The 19912-nt window shown below is 38.5% G+C and overlaps 1 protein-coding gene across 10 annotated transcripts in view; it reads left to right on the forward strand.

Moving 5' to 3' along the window:
- IRAG2 (inositol 1,4,5-triphosphate receptor associated 2) overlaps positions 1 to 19912 on the forward strand; it is a 113728-nt gene that overhangs the window by 75646 nt on the left and 18170 nt on the right. For 6 of the 10 annotated variants that reach the window (XM_073020553.1, XM_037990252.2, XM_007967955.3 and 3 more), the window contains 8 exons: positions 8975 to 9021; positions 9129 to 9193; positions 9388 to 9495; positions 13209 to 13279; positions 17849 to 17906; positions 19327 to 19390; positions 19476 to 19503; positions 19772 to 19912. In XM_073020553.1, the coding sequence (XP_072876654.1) occupies positions 8975 to 9021; positions 9129 to 9193; positions 9388 to 9495; positions 13209 to 13279; positions 17849 to 17906; positions 19327 to 19390; positions 19476 to 19503; positions 19772 to 19912 (582 nt within the window). Of the gene's footprint in view, positions 1 to 2363; positions 2397 to 8974; positions 9022 to 9128; positions 9194 to 9387; positions 9496 to 13208; positions 13280 to 17848; positions 17907 to 19326; positions 19391 to 19475; positions 19504 to 19771 lie in introns of all 10 variants that reach the window. The other 4 variants (XM_073020554.1, XM_073020555.1, XM_007967956.3 and 1 more) reach the window with 1 other exon arrangement.

Here is a 19912-nt window from a genome sequence, read left to right on the forward strand (position 1 = left end):
CCCGCTACCATGCCCGGCTAATATTTTGTATTTTTAGTAGAGACGGGGTTTCACCGTGTTAGCCAGGATGGTCTCGATCTCCTGACCTCGTGATCCGCCCGCCTCGGCCTCCCAAAGTGCTGGGATTACAGGCGTGAGCCACTGCGCCCGGTCCACTAATCTACTTTCTGTCCTATATATTTGCCTATTCTGGATATCTCATATAAATGGAATCATACGATACGTGGCCACCTGTGCCCAGCTTCTTTCAGTTAAGGTTCTCAAGATTTTCAGCATAAGGTTCTTAAGACTCATCCATGTCATAGCATGATATCAGTACTTCATTCATTTTTATGGCTGAATAATATTCTACTGTATAGATACACACCACATTTTGTTTCTCCACTCATCAGCTGATGGACATTTGAGTTGTTTTTACTTTTTGGCTATTGCAAATAATGCTACTATGAACATTAGAGTATTGGTTTTTGTGTAAACATGTTTTTGATTCTTTTGGGTGTGTTCTTGTGGCAGTTACTGCATCACACAGGAACTATATGTTTAATGTTTTTGAGGAACTGCAAAACAGACTTCCAGGGTGGCTTTATCGTTTTACATTTCCAACAGCAAGGTATGAAGATTCTAGTTTCTCTGTATCCTCACTAAATATTTATCTATTTTTTAATTAAAGCCATCTTTGTGGGTGCAAGGTGACACCTCATTGCATTTTTGGTTTGCATTTCTCTAATTAATAATGTTGAACATCTTTTCATGTGTTTGTTGGCCATTTGTATAACTTCTCTGAAGACATGTCTACTCAGATCCTTTGCTCATTTTAAGATGGGATTATATTTCTTTTTACTATTGAATTGTACAAGTTGTTATTCTTCCTGTTAAGTGTGTGTATGGCATTTTGTTGTTGTTGTTGTTCATAAATACCTGTCTAAGTAGCTAAGAAAAAGAAAGAAAAAGGAAATGAATCTATTTTGCTCTTACCTAGAGGCCAAGGTGGGCGGATCATTTGAGGTCAGGAGCTCAAGACCAACCTGGCCAATAGGGTGAAACCCTGTCTCTACTAAAAATACAAAAATTAGGTGGCGGGCACCTATACTCTCAGCTATTTGGAAGGCTGAGGCAGGAGAATTGCTTGAGCCCAGGAGGCAGAGTTTGCAGTGAGCCAAGATTGCGCCACTGCACTCCAACCTGGGTGACAGAACAAGACTCCATCTCAAAAAATAAAAATAAATTGAAAAAAATTAAAAATTTAAAAAATATATTTTGCTGTTACCTAGCAATTCTTATAAAGTTTTAGTAAAGGACATTGAACTTGGAAGCTTACAGGATGTTTGGTTATTAGTAATTTCCCTTTTATCTGGCACTGAGTTTACTAAGAAGGAGGAAGAAACAAATATCAGTTGTGTGCCAGGAACTTTGTACAAAAGCATTTTCACATGCCATGTGATTAATGTTCTCCACACTTCTCTGCTTTTTACAAAGGAGGCAACTGAAGTTGAGGGAGTTAAATAACTTGCCCATGATCACTCAATTAATAAATAACAAACCTGGGATTAAAATTCAGATTTGTCTAGCTTCAAATGATACGGGTCTTTTTCATAGCCACTCTCAGTACACTGAATTTAGACATTTTAATCATTATCACTTAGCATTACCTTGAAAGTGTTTTTTGACTAAGAAATGCACTGCCTTTTTCATCTAAAAGGAACTCCATATTGACTCTTATTAGGATATATGACTGTGTGGTTTTGTCTATGGTCCTGACACCCATTAAGAAATAGGAGCTGGGCCAGGTGCGGTGGCTCACGCCTGTAATCCCAGCACTTTGGGAGGCCGAGGCGGGTGGGTCATCTGAGGTCGGGAGTTTGAGACCAGCCTGGCCAATGTGGTGAAACCCTATTTCTATTAAAAAATACAAAAATTAGCCAGGCATGGTGGCAGGTGCCTGTGAAACTAGCTCCTTGGGAGGCTGAGGCAGGGGAATCACTTGAAAGTATCTGGGAGGAGGAGGAGGTTGAGTGAGCTGAGATCGTGCCATTGTACTCCAGCTTGGGTGACAAGAGCAAAACTCCATCTGAAAGAGAGAGAGAGACAGAGAAAGAAAGCGAGAAGGAAGGAAGGAAAGAAAAGAAAAAGAAAGGAAGGAAGGAAGGGACAAAAAGAGAGAAAGGAAAAGAAAGAAAGAAAGAAAGAAAAGAGAAAAAAAGGAATAGGAGCTAACAGACATCACAATCGAGCCTCCAGTCACATGCTCCTGTAGGTTCCCTGAAGATTTTCTTGTGTCTTCTGTAGTTTGCAACAGTCCAGGAATTAGTCTGTTGGCTGTACCTTCTGACTGATCCTGCCAATTCTCAACCTTCCCATTCCAGGTTTCTGCTCCACTGGAGAATCTCGACAGCCTGGTAACTGTACTCTCTGCCTCCACCCCTTGTCCCTTGAGCAACTCCCCACCTACCATCATTTTATACTCACATCATCTTTTAAGAAAATAGAAAGTTCTCCTTAGAAAATGCTTTTCTAAGCATTGTCATTGGTAATAAGAACAGGGAATTAGAGTAAAATATATTATATAAATTACTTTAAAAACATAATATATGTTTATCATCCCAGTGGAACCCCCAAACGATGGGTGTTTTCTTAACTCCTTGTCTCTACATGATAGATTCTGTCAATCTCTACAGCCTTATAACAAACAACTTGACCTGGTGTTCGAGTCCCTCTCTAAACTGGTTGCAGTCTACCTTTTTACCTTTATTTCCCCATTGTTGTGTATGGTTGTGCCTGTACGTCAGCCAAACCAGGCAGCCTGTATTGTCAGAATATATCACACAGACCTGTTTGTGCTGTTTTCTTTGCCCAGAACAATGTATGCTTTTCCATTTATCAAAATTCTATTAGACTGCCAAGGCCCATTTCAAAAACCAGTAAAAACATTTTTCTGTGGTAGCACACAATGTTGACATTCAAGCATCTCCAGTCCTTCTTGAGGTGAAAATCGTAATGGATTAAGAGTGGGGAGACGAGGTTTTTCTGTGGGTTGGTCTCTGTGTGACTCTGGGAAAGTTGTGTTTTCAGACCTGTTTCTCGTTTCTCAATGATCCCACTCAGAAAAAAAACTAAGCTCACTCCCTTCTTTGAGACCCTTGTAACTCTCTGTTCTCCCCATTTCTTGTCACCTGTATGCTGACTTGCATTGGAGTTATTTATTTTCTTATATTTATTTGTGTATTAGGTGATAAAATTGCTGTACAGTACCCTTATTTGGCCATTAACCAATGCACATGTAACACCCTGCATAGGATTCCATACAGTAGCTGCCCAATAATATTTGTTGAATGCCTATTTATTTAGGTTGTATTCTACTAGAAGGTCTGTTTAAAACACTGAGAGTGAGCACTCAATTAGCTTACTGCTTTCTGACTCATTTCTTTTGGCTGGTGCTCCTAAGAACGTGAGAGTTACTTTCTGTTCCTTCCCCATATTCACAGAGGAAGCTCTCTTCTAATATCTTTCCCAGAAGGCACAGTGCAAGATAAAAGTGAACATCATTATTCATAAACAGGTCTTTGAGAGAGCAAAGAACGCTAACAAGATTAATGTCTCAAAAAGAACATCTCATAGTAAAATAATTTGGAGCCTTGTTTGGGACATTCTTGAGAAAAAAAGAACTTTATTGACCCAATAAATTAGTTTATTTGGGATGTTTTGGTGTAGTTAGGAAAGAAGGAAACAAACTATTTCTAGTCCTTATCTTTTGGAGATTCATTCTGAAATATTTATGGACAAAAATGTTATGATATCTGGCATTTGCTTCAAAACAAGGCAGGTGTAGGTTTAGAGGGTCAGAGTTTGAAACAAGATTGGCCATAGGTTGGTAATTGTTGAATCTGCATGATGGATATACCAGGATTCATTAGATTCTTTGTTCTGTCTACTTTTGTATTTATCTGAAATTTTTCCTAGTAATGCTCTAGAATCTTTAGCCACATATCATCAGCTGTAGAATGAAGCACACCTAGATTCAAGACTGGCTTTATTACTTATTAGCTGTGTGAATTTGGACATATGGCCTAACCTGTCTGAATTTGCTGTGTCCCCTGTGAAATAGACATTGATTTTCATAGTTCTTTTGAGGATTCAAATAAACACACACAAATATATTACATATATACATATATTTCCACATATCTATATCACTGAGTTCTGGCCTAACCTGTCCATGGAAACAAACCAAGTAGGTCATATTTAGAGGCAAGACACTGCCTCTCAATGCCTTGTTTCCCCACTTGCTGATGACTAAGAAGGCCTTTCCTTTCATGGAGTCGTTTCCCAAATTTCCAGTGATCACCAGATGTGCATACCAAATATATCCCCATGTTCTTCAGGCCTCACCAACTAGTGGCTTCCGTGTAGATTTTCAACCTCTCGAGAAATTGTGGGGCCAAGAAGTTGGCTTCACCACTCATGTCTCTGCAGTTCTTTTGGTTCGTTGTCCACACTGTCCTATAACAACAGAATTGATTCTTCCTTCTATCTTACTTCAGTCTCAGCTCTGACCCTACCAAGATACTCTGTAACATATGCAAAATACCTGCATCATAGTGAACACTCACAAAGAAAATTAGCTGCTTATATTACCTAGAATCAGAATTATCGGTAGCATAAAGGCAGAGGATATCTTGAAACAAGCCAATGATCTGGAGATGAATTTCTCTGTTTTTCTTTTGGTTGTTAAAAAAATTCCATATACCAAGTATTAAGTGTCTTGTCTCTCTTTGAGTTATCCTTCATGTTATTACATGTTTTTGTCTAAGATATACTATCACTGGGAGGAGGTGATTTATTAAGGCCAAGAACAGGATCAATTTAAAAATATCTCGGAAGATTTTCTGGCTATTGTCTGTCCTGTTCTTCCAAGTTGTGTGTGGGTGCAGCATTAATAACCTTGGAGAATAAATAACATTGCCAGTTGCAAAATTGGAACGTGTAGAAGTTGACTGATAACTATATTATAAATGAACCTGAAAGTGGTGGGTGTGACCTGTAGATCTGAGGGTGTGGTATACCTTTAGTTAGAAAGAGAAAAAATAAATGCAAACCTATAAGCAAATTTAGCTTTGTTTAGGTTCCAGTAGTTCTAATCTTTTGAAATTCAACTTAGCGTTCTTCCTCTTTTGGGAACATTTAAACAGACACTGGGTCAAGTCAGAAGTAAGCCTATATAGACTCTTTTTGTTATTTTTTTGTTCTCAGAAAATCACATTAATTTACTTAACAATTATCTAAAATGGGTCAAATAGTAAACATTATGTTGGAACCATAAATGTTTATTAGTAGAAGGTTTCTGATCACAAAATCTGTCGTTTAGTATTTCATATAAAAGAGAAAAAATAAAATAATCCTGGGAGATTAGGCCAATTAATCTTAAAAGTTATTTTTTATTGTTCTTTATGTTGTTCAATCTAAATATTGAAATAATATTGCTGTGTGTGTGTGTGTGTGTGTGTGTCTCCTGTGTTTGCTGACCCAGCCCATGGGAGAATCTGTTTCATATTTTCCATGAGTGCTTTTGCTACCCCACCCTACTTTAGACTCTTGCTGTCAAAAGCAAATGGGCTGGACCATGGATTTTTCATGTAAATGTTATGCAGGTTAATATTTGAATGGCTTGGACAGAAAGAGCATTCTTCCTGCTCTGTGCTATCGGCATGTGTTAGATTCATTGACTTGAACCAATCTTCTACGTGTAAGTGAATCTCTCATCTGAACTTTCTTTGTCTTATTCTTTATTTTCCTTGATTTTAAATTATATCTAGTAGATTATCTTTCACATGATCTGTCCAGGTGTCACAGTTGGTGCGTGCTGGTTATGTTCTACTGTGGGCCTGGGTTGCTGGTTTAAATAGAGGTGACTTTAGAAGCTGGAAGAAAAGAAACCAAATGTGGAAAGTTTTTGTCCCAACCCCTTGAGGGTTTCATCTCCAACTTTCATGAACTATCATCCTAAATTTGAAACCAGACTTAAAAAAAAATCTTTTATACTCTAGTTATTCTCACAAGAAGAAAAAAAAAATTGTCATTAGACCAGACTTATGAAAACTTAGAATTGGGATATGTTGTATATTGGGCTGTTTTCTGATCACTGAGTTTTATAAAGATGAGTACTTCGAGAATAACATCCAGTTGCTTGCTTTGCTACTGTTCCAGAACAAGGTGGTATATGGCTACTAAACAGGCAATTTCTCCAAAATCACATATTTGTTTAATCAATAAATGTTTTGTATTTATTGAAAGACTTCTAATTACAATGTTTCACATCTAAGGTATAGGGCAAAAGAAGGCCTTACACAGAGCATCAGGGCAAATGAGACTGATATGTAACATAATGGAGGCAAACTGTATTTTTACTGTATTTATTACTTTGGCTTTAAATAATAATTAGACCTTTTGTTGAAAAGGTTTTCAGAAATGATGTTCTCCCTTTTCCCCAAATTGGAAGCTGGTATAATGGAATAGGAAATAAGAACTGCATTCTCTTTTATATTTCTTAAATACGAATATCCATGATTTTGACAGGTACAAAATGAAGCCTTTTCTGACAATGTGTAGTGTTTTTTAGTTATAGCGCAATAATAAATGTTATTTCATGCTACATATAGTAACAATGTTTTTATATCTGTTAGGATGTTATACCTTAGTATTAATAAATCAATTCTTATTGATTTTTATGAAGTGTTACCCTCAATAAAACTGAAGGATATTTAATTTTCTCCACTTTATAGCTTCCTTTGTTTTCTTTCTTTCTTTTTATTTTTTTTAAAGCAGGGTCTTGCCCTGTCACCCAGGCTGGGGTGCAACGGTGTGATCACAGCTCACTGCAACCTTAACCACCTGGGCCCAAGCAATTCTCCCGTCTCACCCTCCCAAGTAGCTGTGATCACAGGTGTGCACTACTGTGCCCTGCTAATTTTTTAGTAGAGATGGGGTATTGCCATGTTGCTCAGGTTGGTCTCACACTCCTGACCTCAAACAGTCCTTCCACCAGAGCCTTCCAAAGTATTGAGGTTATAGGCGTGTGCCACCGTGCCTGGTTCATTTTATATATATATATATAAATATATAAATATATAAAAATATATATATGATAGTATAGTTAAACATATAAAAATTACTAAGATAATTTATTTAAATATTTTAAAAATAGGGCCATTATCAGTTAACTACAATTTAAGGGATAATTTCTCTTTAAAATTGAATTCAGATATCCCCACTCTGTTAATTCTGCCCTGTGCATATTACTTTCCTCTGTGGCATGCTGCTTATAAATTATAGAGTAGGATTTGTATTATATATTTCAATCCATGCTTGGCCTACAGGCTTCTTCAGGATAAGAACTGTGTTTTTGTATATAATCTTTAGCCCTTGTCACTGTTCCTAGCACAAAGTGGACTTTGGATGAAAGTTTGTTGAATTAAATTAAACTGGTGTCATGAGAGGTTTCAGTCATATATGATCTGACTCAAAGTCATTTAAGGCAGAAACAAAATGAAATAAAAAAGAGAAAAATTTGACCAACATCATTGATACAGGAGTATTAGGTATAAATCCTTGCTTTGCAAGTTTGTGGATTTTTCTAAACATTTGAGGTGAACATCTTACAAGTTCACATTAAAATCATCTACCAGTCTAAGACAATAATTGGGAAGTCTTCTCCTCTCCAATAGCCTAAGTTAGGGTATGCCCAAGTTGGTTTTGTTTACAGTGGAGAGGACACTGTATTTAGTTCAATATGTGTTTGAAAGCTGACTCCACCATTCTGACTGGTCTCAGGAAATTACTTTATTAACTGGCCTTCAGTTCGTTACCTGTAATAAGTAAATCTTTCCTTGCTAAAATCTACTGCTAAGGTTGTTGGGAGAATTAAATGAGATGATACATTAAAGGGTTCTTGTAAATTGTAATGTGCTAAACATATATAAGCTGCTGTCATTGTACTGGATAAATACAAATTCAGCAAACCCTTAGTAAACCTGTACTTTACTTGTCTGTGACTGTGGGAGCTACCTTCTTGGACTGATTCTAAATACCATGTGTGATATACAATATTCCCCCATGGGAACCCGTTGTTGGTTGTGACAGTTAATAAGTTCTGTTTGATTATGGAATAAATGCCTTCTTTTTACTTTGTGCAGGTTTTTGATGTGTCTGAATGGTTTCAGTTTTAATTTATTGAATTTTAATTTATTTTTCTGAACTAAATCAAATAATTAAAATAATATACTAGAAAAGCTTGTTATTAGAAACAAAACTATGTTCTCACTGTATTTTTTGAAAAAGAAAGTTGTACAACTTTAATGCCTTAAAGTTGCCCTCAAAATAGGAATTCCTTGTAGAAATTAAGAGGTTCATATGAAACTTTCAAACACTTGCCCTGGCAGGCTGGGACTACAATTTTGTTAACTTCTTTTTGAGCATCAAGTAATAGGTGCTGACTTAGATGTAATCCTTCAGATCTCTGAGATATGGATTAAGTTTGAAATGCATGATTTTTCTAGCTAGAAAACTGAGAGCAATTTTAAAATCACCAGGTCAAAAATTTTAGGTTGTGTATTATTCCCACACATAGAAATGTTTCCTGCCCTTGTAGAATTTTCTGTTTAAAGAAAACTTGACTTAAGCATATGAAATAAACCCTCTCTGCCATTTGAGTTTAGAATTTGTTTTGCCCAAAATTTTTATCAGATTTTCTTTAAACATCAGACTTGTAAATATACTTAATATTGGATTTTTGGGTAAGTACAGCTTTGAGGAAGTGTATATATCTATCTGCCCTATACCATCCCATTCCCATATCCTTTCCAAAAGAGCAGAGTAAATATGGGTTCGTTTAGAATTGTATGAAAATGTTTGCTTAAAACAACCTCTTTGGAATGGAAAATGTCAAATTGTTGAACTTATGTCTCCTTTCTTTTTCCTTAAGGAGAATGGTGTTGAACGCGTGTGTTCTGAGAGCCTGCTGCAGTCCAGGTTTGCTTGTTTGTGTTGTGTGTGTGAATTTGTATGCATATTTAGTTGGTTTTAAGAGAATTATTTGGACCTGACATTCCAAAATATGTTTGCTATCTTTTTGGCAGGGAATATTCCTCACTACCATTACCCAGACACACTTCATCGACAGACAGTACTATAACTTCAAGTGGTAAGTGGATTTGGAAATAATATTAAAATAGACTGTTAGTATTATAGCTTTCAGCCTGATGTTCTGTGACCTGCTGGGGTATGAGCAAATGAGAAGAACATAGGCAAAACTCTTTTTGCATAGTATAGTATAGTTAAATATACTATAATATTATGTGCATAGTATTCACACCATTTGTTTCTTCCTGTTGACAGATCCTGGATTAGAAATTCTGAATATGGCTTCTTGTGACCTTGACAGTAACTCACTCTGTAAGAAAGAGAAGGATACAAGAACAGCTTCTTCCATGACAGAGGCCCAAGGTAAAATGTTGACAGGTGTAAGCATGATTTTCATTCTAAAACACTAAGAAAGTCTATATGCTAGTGAAGTAACTATCCACACTAGCTCAATAATGTTATTTAATATTAATTTTTTGTAAAATAATTCTTATAAAACAATTTTGAAGATATAGTCTGCAGAAAAGAAATCCAAGTGGTAACTAACCATGGCCCTTCACACATAAGGATGGTATCAATTTTTTTCGATTTTGTAGCCAGAACAAAAATTATTATATTTTGTAATGGGACAAATATTTCCTATGGCAAAGATTGACTGGAATTTACTGGGTTTCAACTGTAGCACAGAAGTGACATCACCTGCTTAGGAAATTCTTGGAATCCTAGTTCGAATTTATCAGGTTAGAAGGATGGAGCAATTAGCATGATCCACCCAGAGGCAAGAGAACTAACCAGATGGTTTGTTGGGTCCTTTTCTACTACTTGACTCTGAAAACAACATAGTTATTCTCTACCACTCCCAGTGAGACACCACTTTAGTTGACATTCATAGGAGAAATAGGCTCTAATCCCCATCAAAATAATAATAAGAATAATAAATCAGTCAAGGAAAATTCATTTTTTTTTTTTTTTTTTTTTTGAGACGACCTCTCGCTCTATCTCCCAGGCTGCAGTGCAGTGGCGCCATCTTGGCTCACTGCAAGCTCCGCCTCCTGGGTTCACGCCATTCTCCTGCCTCAGCCTCCCGAGTAGCTGGGACCACAGGTGCCCGCCACCATGGCCGGCTAATTTTTGTATTTTTAGTAGAGAGGGGGTTTCACCCTGTTAGTCAGGATGGTCTCGATCTCCCGACCTCGTGATCCACCCGCCTTGGCCTCCCAAAATGTTGGGATTACAGGCGTGAGCCACCATGCCCGGCCAAGGAAAATACATTCTATTGTTTGAACTTGACATTTAAGTTTGAGATATAGGTGCTAAAATAGAATAACCACGAAACTGCAGAAATGGAATCCATTTCATGGGTTAATTACAGAATGTCTTTGTACTCCACCTTACGTCTAGTAAGTAAATCTTTTAATTAAAAATACATCAGTTTCCATTTGTGACCTATCATATAGACAAAGATGCACAAATTTGATTACACTCTGTTGGTAAAGTTGTAAGGACAAGAGAAAAGTGCTACAGGGAATGTAACTTTTTGTAAATATGGTAGTCCCCTTTTATTCACTGGAGCTACATTCCAAGACTGCCAGTGGAGTCCCAACACTAATGATAGTGCCAAATCCTATATACACTATGTTTTTGGCTATATAGACATACCTAAGTTTAATTTATTAATTAGATATTTACAACAATAATTGGTAATAAAATGGAACAATGTTGACAATATATTGTAATAAAACTTATGTGAATGTAGTCTCGCTCTCAAAATAATAATATTGTGGCTGGGCGTGGTGGCTCACGCCTGTAATCCCAGCACTTTGGGAGGCTGAGGCGGGCGGATCACGAGGTCAGGAGATCGAGACCATCCTGGCGAACACGGTGAAACCCCGTCTCTACTAAAAATACAAAAAATTAGCCTGGCGTGGTGGCAGGCACCTGTAGTCCCAGCCACTCGGGAGGCTGAGGCAGGAGAATGGCGTGAACCCGGGAGGCGGAGCTTACAGTGAGCGGAGATGGCGCCACTGCACTCCAGCCTGGGCCACAGAGCAAGACTCTGTCTCAAAAAACAAAACAAAACAAACATATAATATATACATATATAGTATAATATATACATTATTTTATGTAGTATTTTCAGACCATGGTTGACAGCAGGTAACTGAAACCATGGAAAGTGAAACCTTGGATAAGGGAGGACTACTGTAATATGGAGAGAAATGTTCTAATATCTATCAAAATGTTGAATGTATATATCCTCTGATACAACTATTCATTTTCTAGGAATTTATCCTATAGATAATATGTACACACATCCCAAATAACATAAGCAAATGCTTATATATTGCAGCATTGTCTGTAATAACAAAATATTAGAAACAAGTTAGAACTTCTACCAATAGAAGATTCTATTTTGGCATATCCATGTAATAGAATACTAATATGCAGGCATAAAACATAAATAAGGAGACTTTTTTCTTATAATAACATAAAAAGACTACTGTTTCTTGGAGAAAAAAGTACAGAATGTTATGTATGGTGTACACAATTTTGTGAAAAAATAAAAGGACAGAAAAAGTTGGGTTTTGGTGCACATGGGGACGGTCTTACTCTGTTGCCCAGGCTGGAGTGCAGTGTTACAATCATAGCTCACTGCAACCTCAAACTCCTGGGCTCAAGCGATCCTCCTGTCCCAGGTTCCTCAGTAGTTGGGACTACGGGTGCAAGCCACCACGTTCAACTAATTTAAAAGAAAATTGTGAAAATGGGATCTCACTATGTTTCCTAGGCTGGTCTCAAGGAAAAAGTTTTTATGTATGCATAAAATATCCCTAGAAAGCTAGACAAAATTTAATAACATTGTGTCTAGGGAGATAAACTGGATTTCTGGAAGTCATGGATGGGAGGAAAAAATTTCACTGTAAAACATTTTTATGCTTTTTGATTTATGAACCATATGAATCTACTACTTGTCCTAAAATTTTTAAAAAACTAAAATAAGGGCTGGGTACAGTGCTCATGCCTATAATCCCAGCACTTTGGGAGGCTGAGGTAGCAGGATTGCTTGAACTCAGGAGTTCAAGACCAGCCTGGGCAACATAGTAAAACCCCGTCTCTGCAAAAAATACAAAAATTAGCTGGGCGTGGTGGTGCATGCCTGCAGTCCCAGACGCTTGGGAGGCTGAGGGGATAGGATCGCTTGAGCCTGGGAGGCAGAGGCTGCCGTGAGCTGAGATTGTGCCACTGCACTCCAGCCTGAGTGGCAGAGTAAGACCCTGTCTCAAAAAAAAAAAAACTAAAATAAAATTTTCATAAGGAAAAAAATTGATTGTATAGCTGTGAAGAAATTGCTTACCATTTTGTTCTTATTTCCATATAAATTGTACAACTATAATACATGCTTTAGATACTGTTTCTCTTAAAAAGAAAGAAACAAAGCCTGTCTGTATCTGCTGACCTTTGTGCCTGCACTGAACTAAATGTAGGACAATGGACTGAGTCAACAGGAGAATAATTATCCGGTACATTTCAGTACAAATAAAGTACATAAAAATAAACAGAAATTAGCAAAAGGAATGGCACAAGTTAAAAGTGCATCTTTTCTTCTTGGTTTCATGACATTTAATTTAGAAAGCTACCATGTTTTAGAAGGATATCATATTTTTTGTTATCAGCCTTGCATATGTAATTTTGAAAGAAAATCTGTTAAGCTATTAAAAAAGCTACTAAGTTACTAATTGTTCATCCTTCCGCCCTCCATTTTCTATTATTGTACCAGTGATGTGTTCGATTAAAAAAAGCAGCAGCCTAAAAAATGATTTTAAAAAAATCCTATTAGAAGGCCATTTGTACAGATGTTCACTTCTTTTAAGAAATCTTCTACAGCCTTAGCGGCTCCATCCCAATTCTGAGTCAATGGGCACGTATACATTTTTTGTAGTTCATCATTTGTCTCATATGTTAAGAGTTACATATGTTGTCAGTTACTGGTCAGCCCATATTGCCACCCTCACTGTTACCTCCTCTTTTACTTGCTCCTGCTCCCCTAACTGTTGTGTGTTTCCTGTTTCTCACAGGCACGAATCCAGCTCATGACAATACTGCATTCCAAGACTCTGCGAGTAAGGATAAAACCACATTAAATCTGGTAAGGAAATACATATGTTCACAACAAAGGTAGTGATATCTTACAATGGTAGAACTACCCCTTTAAGTTTGCAAAGTAGTCTTTAAAGTATTATCTCATTTATCCTTTCAAAATATTATGAAGTTCATATAGTTAGGCCAAAGTGTTTTTGTGACTTGTCTAAAGTCACACAACAGGGTCAGAGCTGGGACCTCCTAGTTCCACCTTAATTTATCATTCATTCATTCATTCGCTCACTCATTTATTCATCAAAAGTCAATTGGAAACAAGCTAAATATTTCTCATTAGAGGACTGCTTAAATAAATGAATGTATTAATAAATGAAGTTGAATAAAACGGTGATATCTACCTTAATGATGTGTTCTAATCAGGTGAAGAAACAGATAATTACTGAATAATTAGAGTGTGCTTAGTGATTTGAAAGAAAAAAATGCTTGAGATGGCAGGCCAGAAAACATGTCATGGAGGAAGTGCCACATGAGTGGCCTTAAATGTTTTACAGTTGCATGGTAAAGTTCTAGAAAACATAAGGATAGCTGGAAATGATTAGAGAAAAGAGTTAAATTCCTTCCTTAAAGAGAAAATTCATTAGGCCCAGAGTGGTGGCTCATGCCTGTAATCCCAGCACTTTGGGAGATTGAGGCGGAAGGATTGCCTGAGGCTAAGTTTAAGGCCAGCCTGGGTAATGTAGGGAGACCCTGTTTCTACAAAATATAAAAACAAATCTGCCGGGTATGGTGGTGCTTGACTGTTGTCCCAGATATATGGGAGGTCAAGGCAGATGGATCGCTTGAGCCTGGGAGGTTGAGGCTGCAGTGAGCCATAAGCATGCCACTGCCCTCCAACCTGAGCAACAGAGCAAGACCCTGTCTCAAAAAGGGAAACAACAACAACAACAACAACAACGAAAAACAGAGAGAGAGAGAAGACTCATTTCTACTTTTATGAATTAATAATCATTAAAGAGTAACTATGTATCTAATTTCATGATTCTTCAAGGGCCTTGTTAATGTCTTGGTCCCCCTGTTGTATGCGTGGAGGGGTGTGTGTGTGTGTGTGTGTGTGTGTGTGTGTATTATTGTTTCCTTTCCTCAATATACAAGCATTGTTCTAGTTAAGCATTTGGTTGCAAGAAACAGAGACCCATGCAAGCTAACTCAAGAGGAGGCCATGGCACAGACTTGGGGCAAAAAAGTAGATGAAAAATTCTCACGTTTCATTCTGAAGATAGTTAAATGATTGGATTTGTGATTTGGAATGGTGACATGATGTCATTTGTTTCCTTTGTTATTCACAGGGGATTGATTCCAAGAACCCCACAGATACCAAAATCAGAGAATGCTCAAGTCTCTTATATAAAAATCACATAGTATTTGCATATAACCTAATGAAACGGGAGAGTTCCCTGATTCCCCTTGCAGGATGTGCAGCAGTGGTGTGGCTCACCTGCTTGGTCACCCCATAGTCCAAACCCCTAGGGGGAGCATGCAGACCAGCAGGTGCAGAGGCCAGGGCAAGCGCTTTTGGGCTCTGCCCCACTGGCAGCATTTGGGGGTGAGTGTCTGTGATTCCCAGAGTCTGAGTGGGTGTGTGTCACAAAGCTCTTTCAGATTTGCCATCTGCAGACAGCTTGTGTTAATTAGCTCAATGGACCCTCGGCCTTATCACAAGGGAAGAGCGCCAGTGTGACAGCTTTCTGTATCCTGAGCTGTTGCTCAGTGTCCCAAAAGAATTGGATCACACATGAGCTGGAAGGATGAGTGCAAGGTTTTATTGAGTGGTGGAGGTGGATCTCAGTGAGATGGATGGGGAGCTGGAAAGGGGGATGGAGTGGGAAGGTGGTATGGAATGGGAAGGTGGCATTCCCCTGGAGTCAGGCTGCCCAGAGGCCATACTCTTCGAAGACTGCCCCAGGCTAAGCTCCCCTTGGCATCCAGACATCCCACCTCTTCTCTCTTTCTCTGCCATGTCGTTCCACTATTGCCAGTCTGCCAGTCTGCTGGTCTGCCAGTGTTGTGTGCTCACTTCAGCTGCTTGTGTTGTGTGCCCGCTAAGGTTTATGTTGGCACACGATGAGGGGCGTGGTAGGCCAGAGTATTCTTGGAAAATACAACATTCAGACACAGAAACAGGAGTGCCTGTTCTCACTTAGGTCTGCGGGCACAGGCCTGAGGGTGGAGCCCTCACCGGGCACCCCACCTTTCTCTATCCAGCACTTCCCTGCCCTCTTCCCCTATCACTAACATATCCTCTTATATACTTTAAATCATCTCTAGACTACTTATGATACCTAATACGGTATAAATGCTATGTAAATAGTTATAATGACAAGAAAGGAAATCTGTGTGTGTTCAGTACAGATACAACCATTGTAGGCCTAACTAGATTTTTTTTTTAGTTAAATCCATAGATGCAAACCCACAAATACAGAGGGCCAGCTGTATAGGTAGGATATAGTGTTGGCTAGTATATATGCTGAACATGGTTGCCCTTAGTAAAAAATGAACAGAAGAAGATTCAAGTCCTTTAGTCTTTCATAGGAGAATCCTCTGAGAAAAGAAAATTCCTTCTCATCTCAAAAAATATATAGACATAAAGACACTTTTTAAAATAATGGATCAATTTGCCATTGGAGGTTGTGGGACTGATTAGGATACTATGGCAATAATTCAGATGAGATGAAGGTAGTATGAATTTAGTGAAGGTGGAGAAAAGGAGATAAAGTTGAGAAATATTTAGGGGTAGAATTCACAGAGGATGATGACATGTCAGGGGTATGGGAAAAGGTAGATATCCAGACTTATGGCTTAACCTCCAGAATGAATGGAATAACATGACAGTAGGGAAGGAGGAAGGAGAGTATAATTTGTGAGGCAAAATAAGATCAGTTTGAGACAAGTCAAATTTCAGGCTGAACTGAGACATTGATAGTCGGTAAGGAGATTTTATATACGGCTACACACCCATATTCATAAACTCACCTGTGCGGTTTTTGAAAGCTGACATATATTTGTGTGTTATCAGCAAAAATCCAAGTGTGTGGATGAGATTTCCCAAGGACTGTGGCAGGAAGGAAGGGAGCACTGAGGATATGGCTAACAATATCTGCTGGAGAAGGCAGAGGAGACTGGGAAGTGGCTGTTGTAGTGATGTGAGGCTGCGGCATCAGAAGAGGGAAATCGAGGGAAAAAAAATCTTCAAGAAGAAGGGATGTATCGATCATTTTAGATGCTATAGTAAGGTCAGTAAGATAAAGATTGAAAATTATCCACTGGATTTGGCAATAGGGAGTTCAGATAGTCGGTGAGAATACTTTCCTTGGAGTGTTGTGTAAAGGGGGTAGAGCAGTTAATTGATCACGAATGGCAGAGGAAGAACTGGAAACAGCAGCCACACACAACTCCTTATGTTACCTTAAAACATATCTGTATGCAGTAAAAGCCTAACAGAACACTGTCTTAGCAGCCATCTTTGTCAGTTTCTCCAAAAACTATCTAGACAGCCTCATGTGCTAGCCCCATATCACCCACACCTTACCTCTTCATCCATCCAGTCCTACCTCTTTATCAAACTTCAGCATGTTTCTTGTCTGCAGAAATTCCATGCTACTCAAGTCGTGCTGTCATGGTGCCACTCTCCTTCCTTTTTTTTTTTTTTTTTTTTTATTGAGACAGAGCCACTGCTGCCTAGGTTGGAATGCAGTGGCATGATCTCGTTTCACTGCAACCTCTGCCTCCCCATTTCAAGTGATTCTCCTGTCTCAGCCTTCAGCGTAGCTGGGATTATAGGCCCGGACCACCGCCGCTGGCTAATTTTTGTATTTTTAGTAGAGACAGGGTTTCACCATGTTGGCCAGGCTGGTCTTGAACTCCTGACCTCTGGTGATCCACCTGCCTCAGCCTCCCAAAGTGCTGAGGTTACAGGCGTGAGCCACCGCGCCCGGCCGTCTCCTTCCTTTTCAGAGCACTTGTTTATCTCATTTATTTGGCAATTAATCCTAGTTTGCATTGTGGTAATTCGCATCATGTTTGCATATTTTCATGTATTTAGGTCCTTTTGGCTTCAACTAGATTGGAAGCCCCCTTGCAGCCAATTTTATTTCCTTCTTCACAGCATTAAAAACTGTAGAGCAGGTTTCCCCAGACCCTGAGCCAGGGATCAGAACCCATTCCAGGCTGTGAGGAATTGCGCCGCACAGCAGGAAGTGAGCGGCAGGCCAGGGAGCATGACCACCTGACCTCCGCCTCCTGTCAAATCGGCGGTGGCATTACATTCCCACGAACCCTATAGTGAACCGTGTAAGCGAGGCGTCTAGATTGCATGTTCCTTAGGAGAATAACGCCTGATGAGCTGAGGTGGAACAGTTTCCTCCCGAAACTATTTCCCCCTCACCCCACCCCCGTGGAAAAACCGTCTTCCAGGAAACCGGTCCCTGGGACCAAAAAGGTTGGGGACTGCTGTTATAGAGTGTTTTTGTCAGAGTAGGCTTCGGAGAGGACAGGAAGTAGGAAAATGACTGGCTATGAAGTATTTCCACTTATGTACAGCGGTAAAATCTTATGATTTTAGGAAGCCAAAGGGGAACCAGAAACAATAGAAGAACATAAAAAAGAACGTGCTTCAGGAGGTAAGGAATGTTTTTCTCAATCCCCATGTGAATTTTTGTTCTCTACTGATATTTGTGTGGGTGAAATCTGTCTGAATAAAGGTATATCACAAATTCTGCATCTCTGGATAAGGTTAATAGGACCAATTATTGATTCCATTTGTATCATTTTCAAAAAGCCACATTTGCATTGTGTTGACTGTTCGATCCCAGAAAATTTGTAATAACTGGTGCTCTATTGTGAACTAAGAAGCAAGTCAATATTGGTAGCAAATTCTATGGTCTACTTTGAGTTCTTTTTCAGTATCCCATCTAAAAGTAAAGCCACTATTTACAGAGTAAGTGCTAATATGCTTTCCCCCTTAGCCTACTCCATTAGGATGGAATAGTGGATAGAGTTCAGGCTTTGGAGAAATAGAGACTCTACATGGGATCAATCTCTGACTAGCTATGTGATCTTGGAAAGTGACTTAACTTCAAGTCTCAATTTTCTCATTTGCAAGAGGAAAATGAAGAGAAGGAAAATACGCTTAACTGAGAATACATTCCATGCTAAGAACTAGGCTAACTTCGTGTGCATAGTTTTATTTAGTCCTCCAAATACTATGTGAGGTGGTAAATTGTGATTCAGTTGCCTAGCCTGTAAAATGTGGACAATAAAAGTATCTACAACAGAAGGTTTGCTGTGAGGATTGAATAAATTAATATGTATGAAGCACTTAGAAAAGTGTCTGGCACCAAAGTTCTCATAAAAGTTAGTTAATATGATAAAAAAATTATCAATCTTATCTCGTAGATGGCTGAATGAGTTTGTGACTTGTTCAAGATCACATAACTGTAAGATTCAAACAAAGCTCGGATTTAAACCAAGTTTGTTTGACTTTAAATCCAATGCTCTTAATAACTAATACATAGTTCTTGGTAAAGTTGTCATAAAATTGTATGTGTAAAATGCTTTGCTCTGGGACTGGCAATATAATAAAGCCATGGTTGATGCCATGTTTATTGTCACTGTTATTGTTACCAGTATTATTATGACTACAACTATTATTACTACTACTGTTCCTGCTACTGTTAATAAAGACTCGATCCAAAGAAGAACCAGGATACCAGTAGGAAGTTTAGGCTTTTAGCCATGGGATCAAGTATGACAAACATGCAAATGCAAAGAGAACAAATTGGGCTGTTGCTTGATTCTGAAACATCTTTAAGTCTGAAAGACTACTCACATGCTGAGGTATAAACCAATGACTTTAATGTCATTGTGATCCCAATAGCTTAGCATAACATTGTAATTTAAGTGCACACATTATTAGCTGGCTATCATCTCAGACATATTTAAATGAAATACTTTTGTTTAGTGGAGATATAACGTTAGATCAAATGTGCTTTTACATGTTAAGCCTTTTTAACCAAATAATATTTTATTGTCTTTTAATAGACTCTGTGGTTTCCCCTCTTCCTGTAACCACTGTGAAATCGGTTAACTTTAGACAAAGTGAGAAGTAAGTGCTTCTTCATGTAGCATGTTAACATGTTTCATTTTTCTGTTGGATTATGTTCAAATATGTTTTTTGTCTTATCCTACAGCACTTCTGCTAATGAGAAGGAGGTGGAGGTGAGTTTAAAGCAATTTTTTTTTTTCCTTTTAAAGAAGTGTTCCAGACTCACCTGCTACAGTCACTTCATGCTTTGGCACAAGCTCTCATATGCTCGGTGTCTGTCTGGCTTGGCTGTGACTCAGTGCAGGTGAACCCTGTGCATGTCAGCATTATGTTGCTGGGGGCAGAAAGAAATGCCTCTGGATAAAACAGTATTAAACTGAAACGTCTGACCACATCCAGTTTTCTCTCCTCCTCCTCACCCTCACATTATTTTGACAACAGGCAGAATTTCTCAGATTATCTTTGGGATTTAAGTGTGACTGGTTTACCTTGGAGAAGAGAGTGAAGCTTGAAGAGAGGTCCCGTGACTTGGCAGAAGAAAATTTGAAGAAAGAAATCACTAACTGTTTAAAACTATTAGAG

The sequence above is a fragment of the Chlorocebus sabaeus genome, chromosome 11 (genome assembly GCF_047675955.1).
Source record: "Chlorocebus sabaeus isolate Y175 chromosome 11, mChlSab1.0.hap1, whole genome shotgun sequence".
In the NCBI taxonomy this organism is placed as follows: Eukaryota; Metazoa; Chordata; class Mammalia; order Primates; family Cercopithecidae; genus Chlorocebus; species Chlorocebus sabaeus.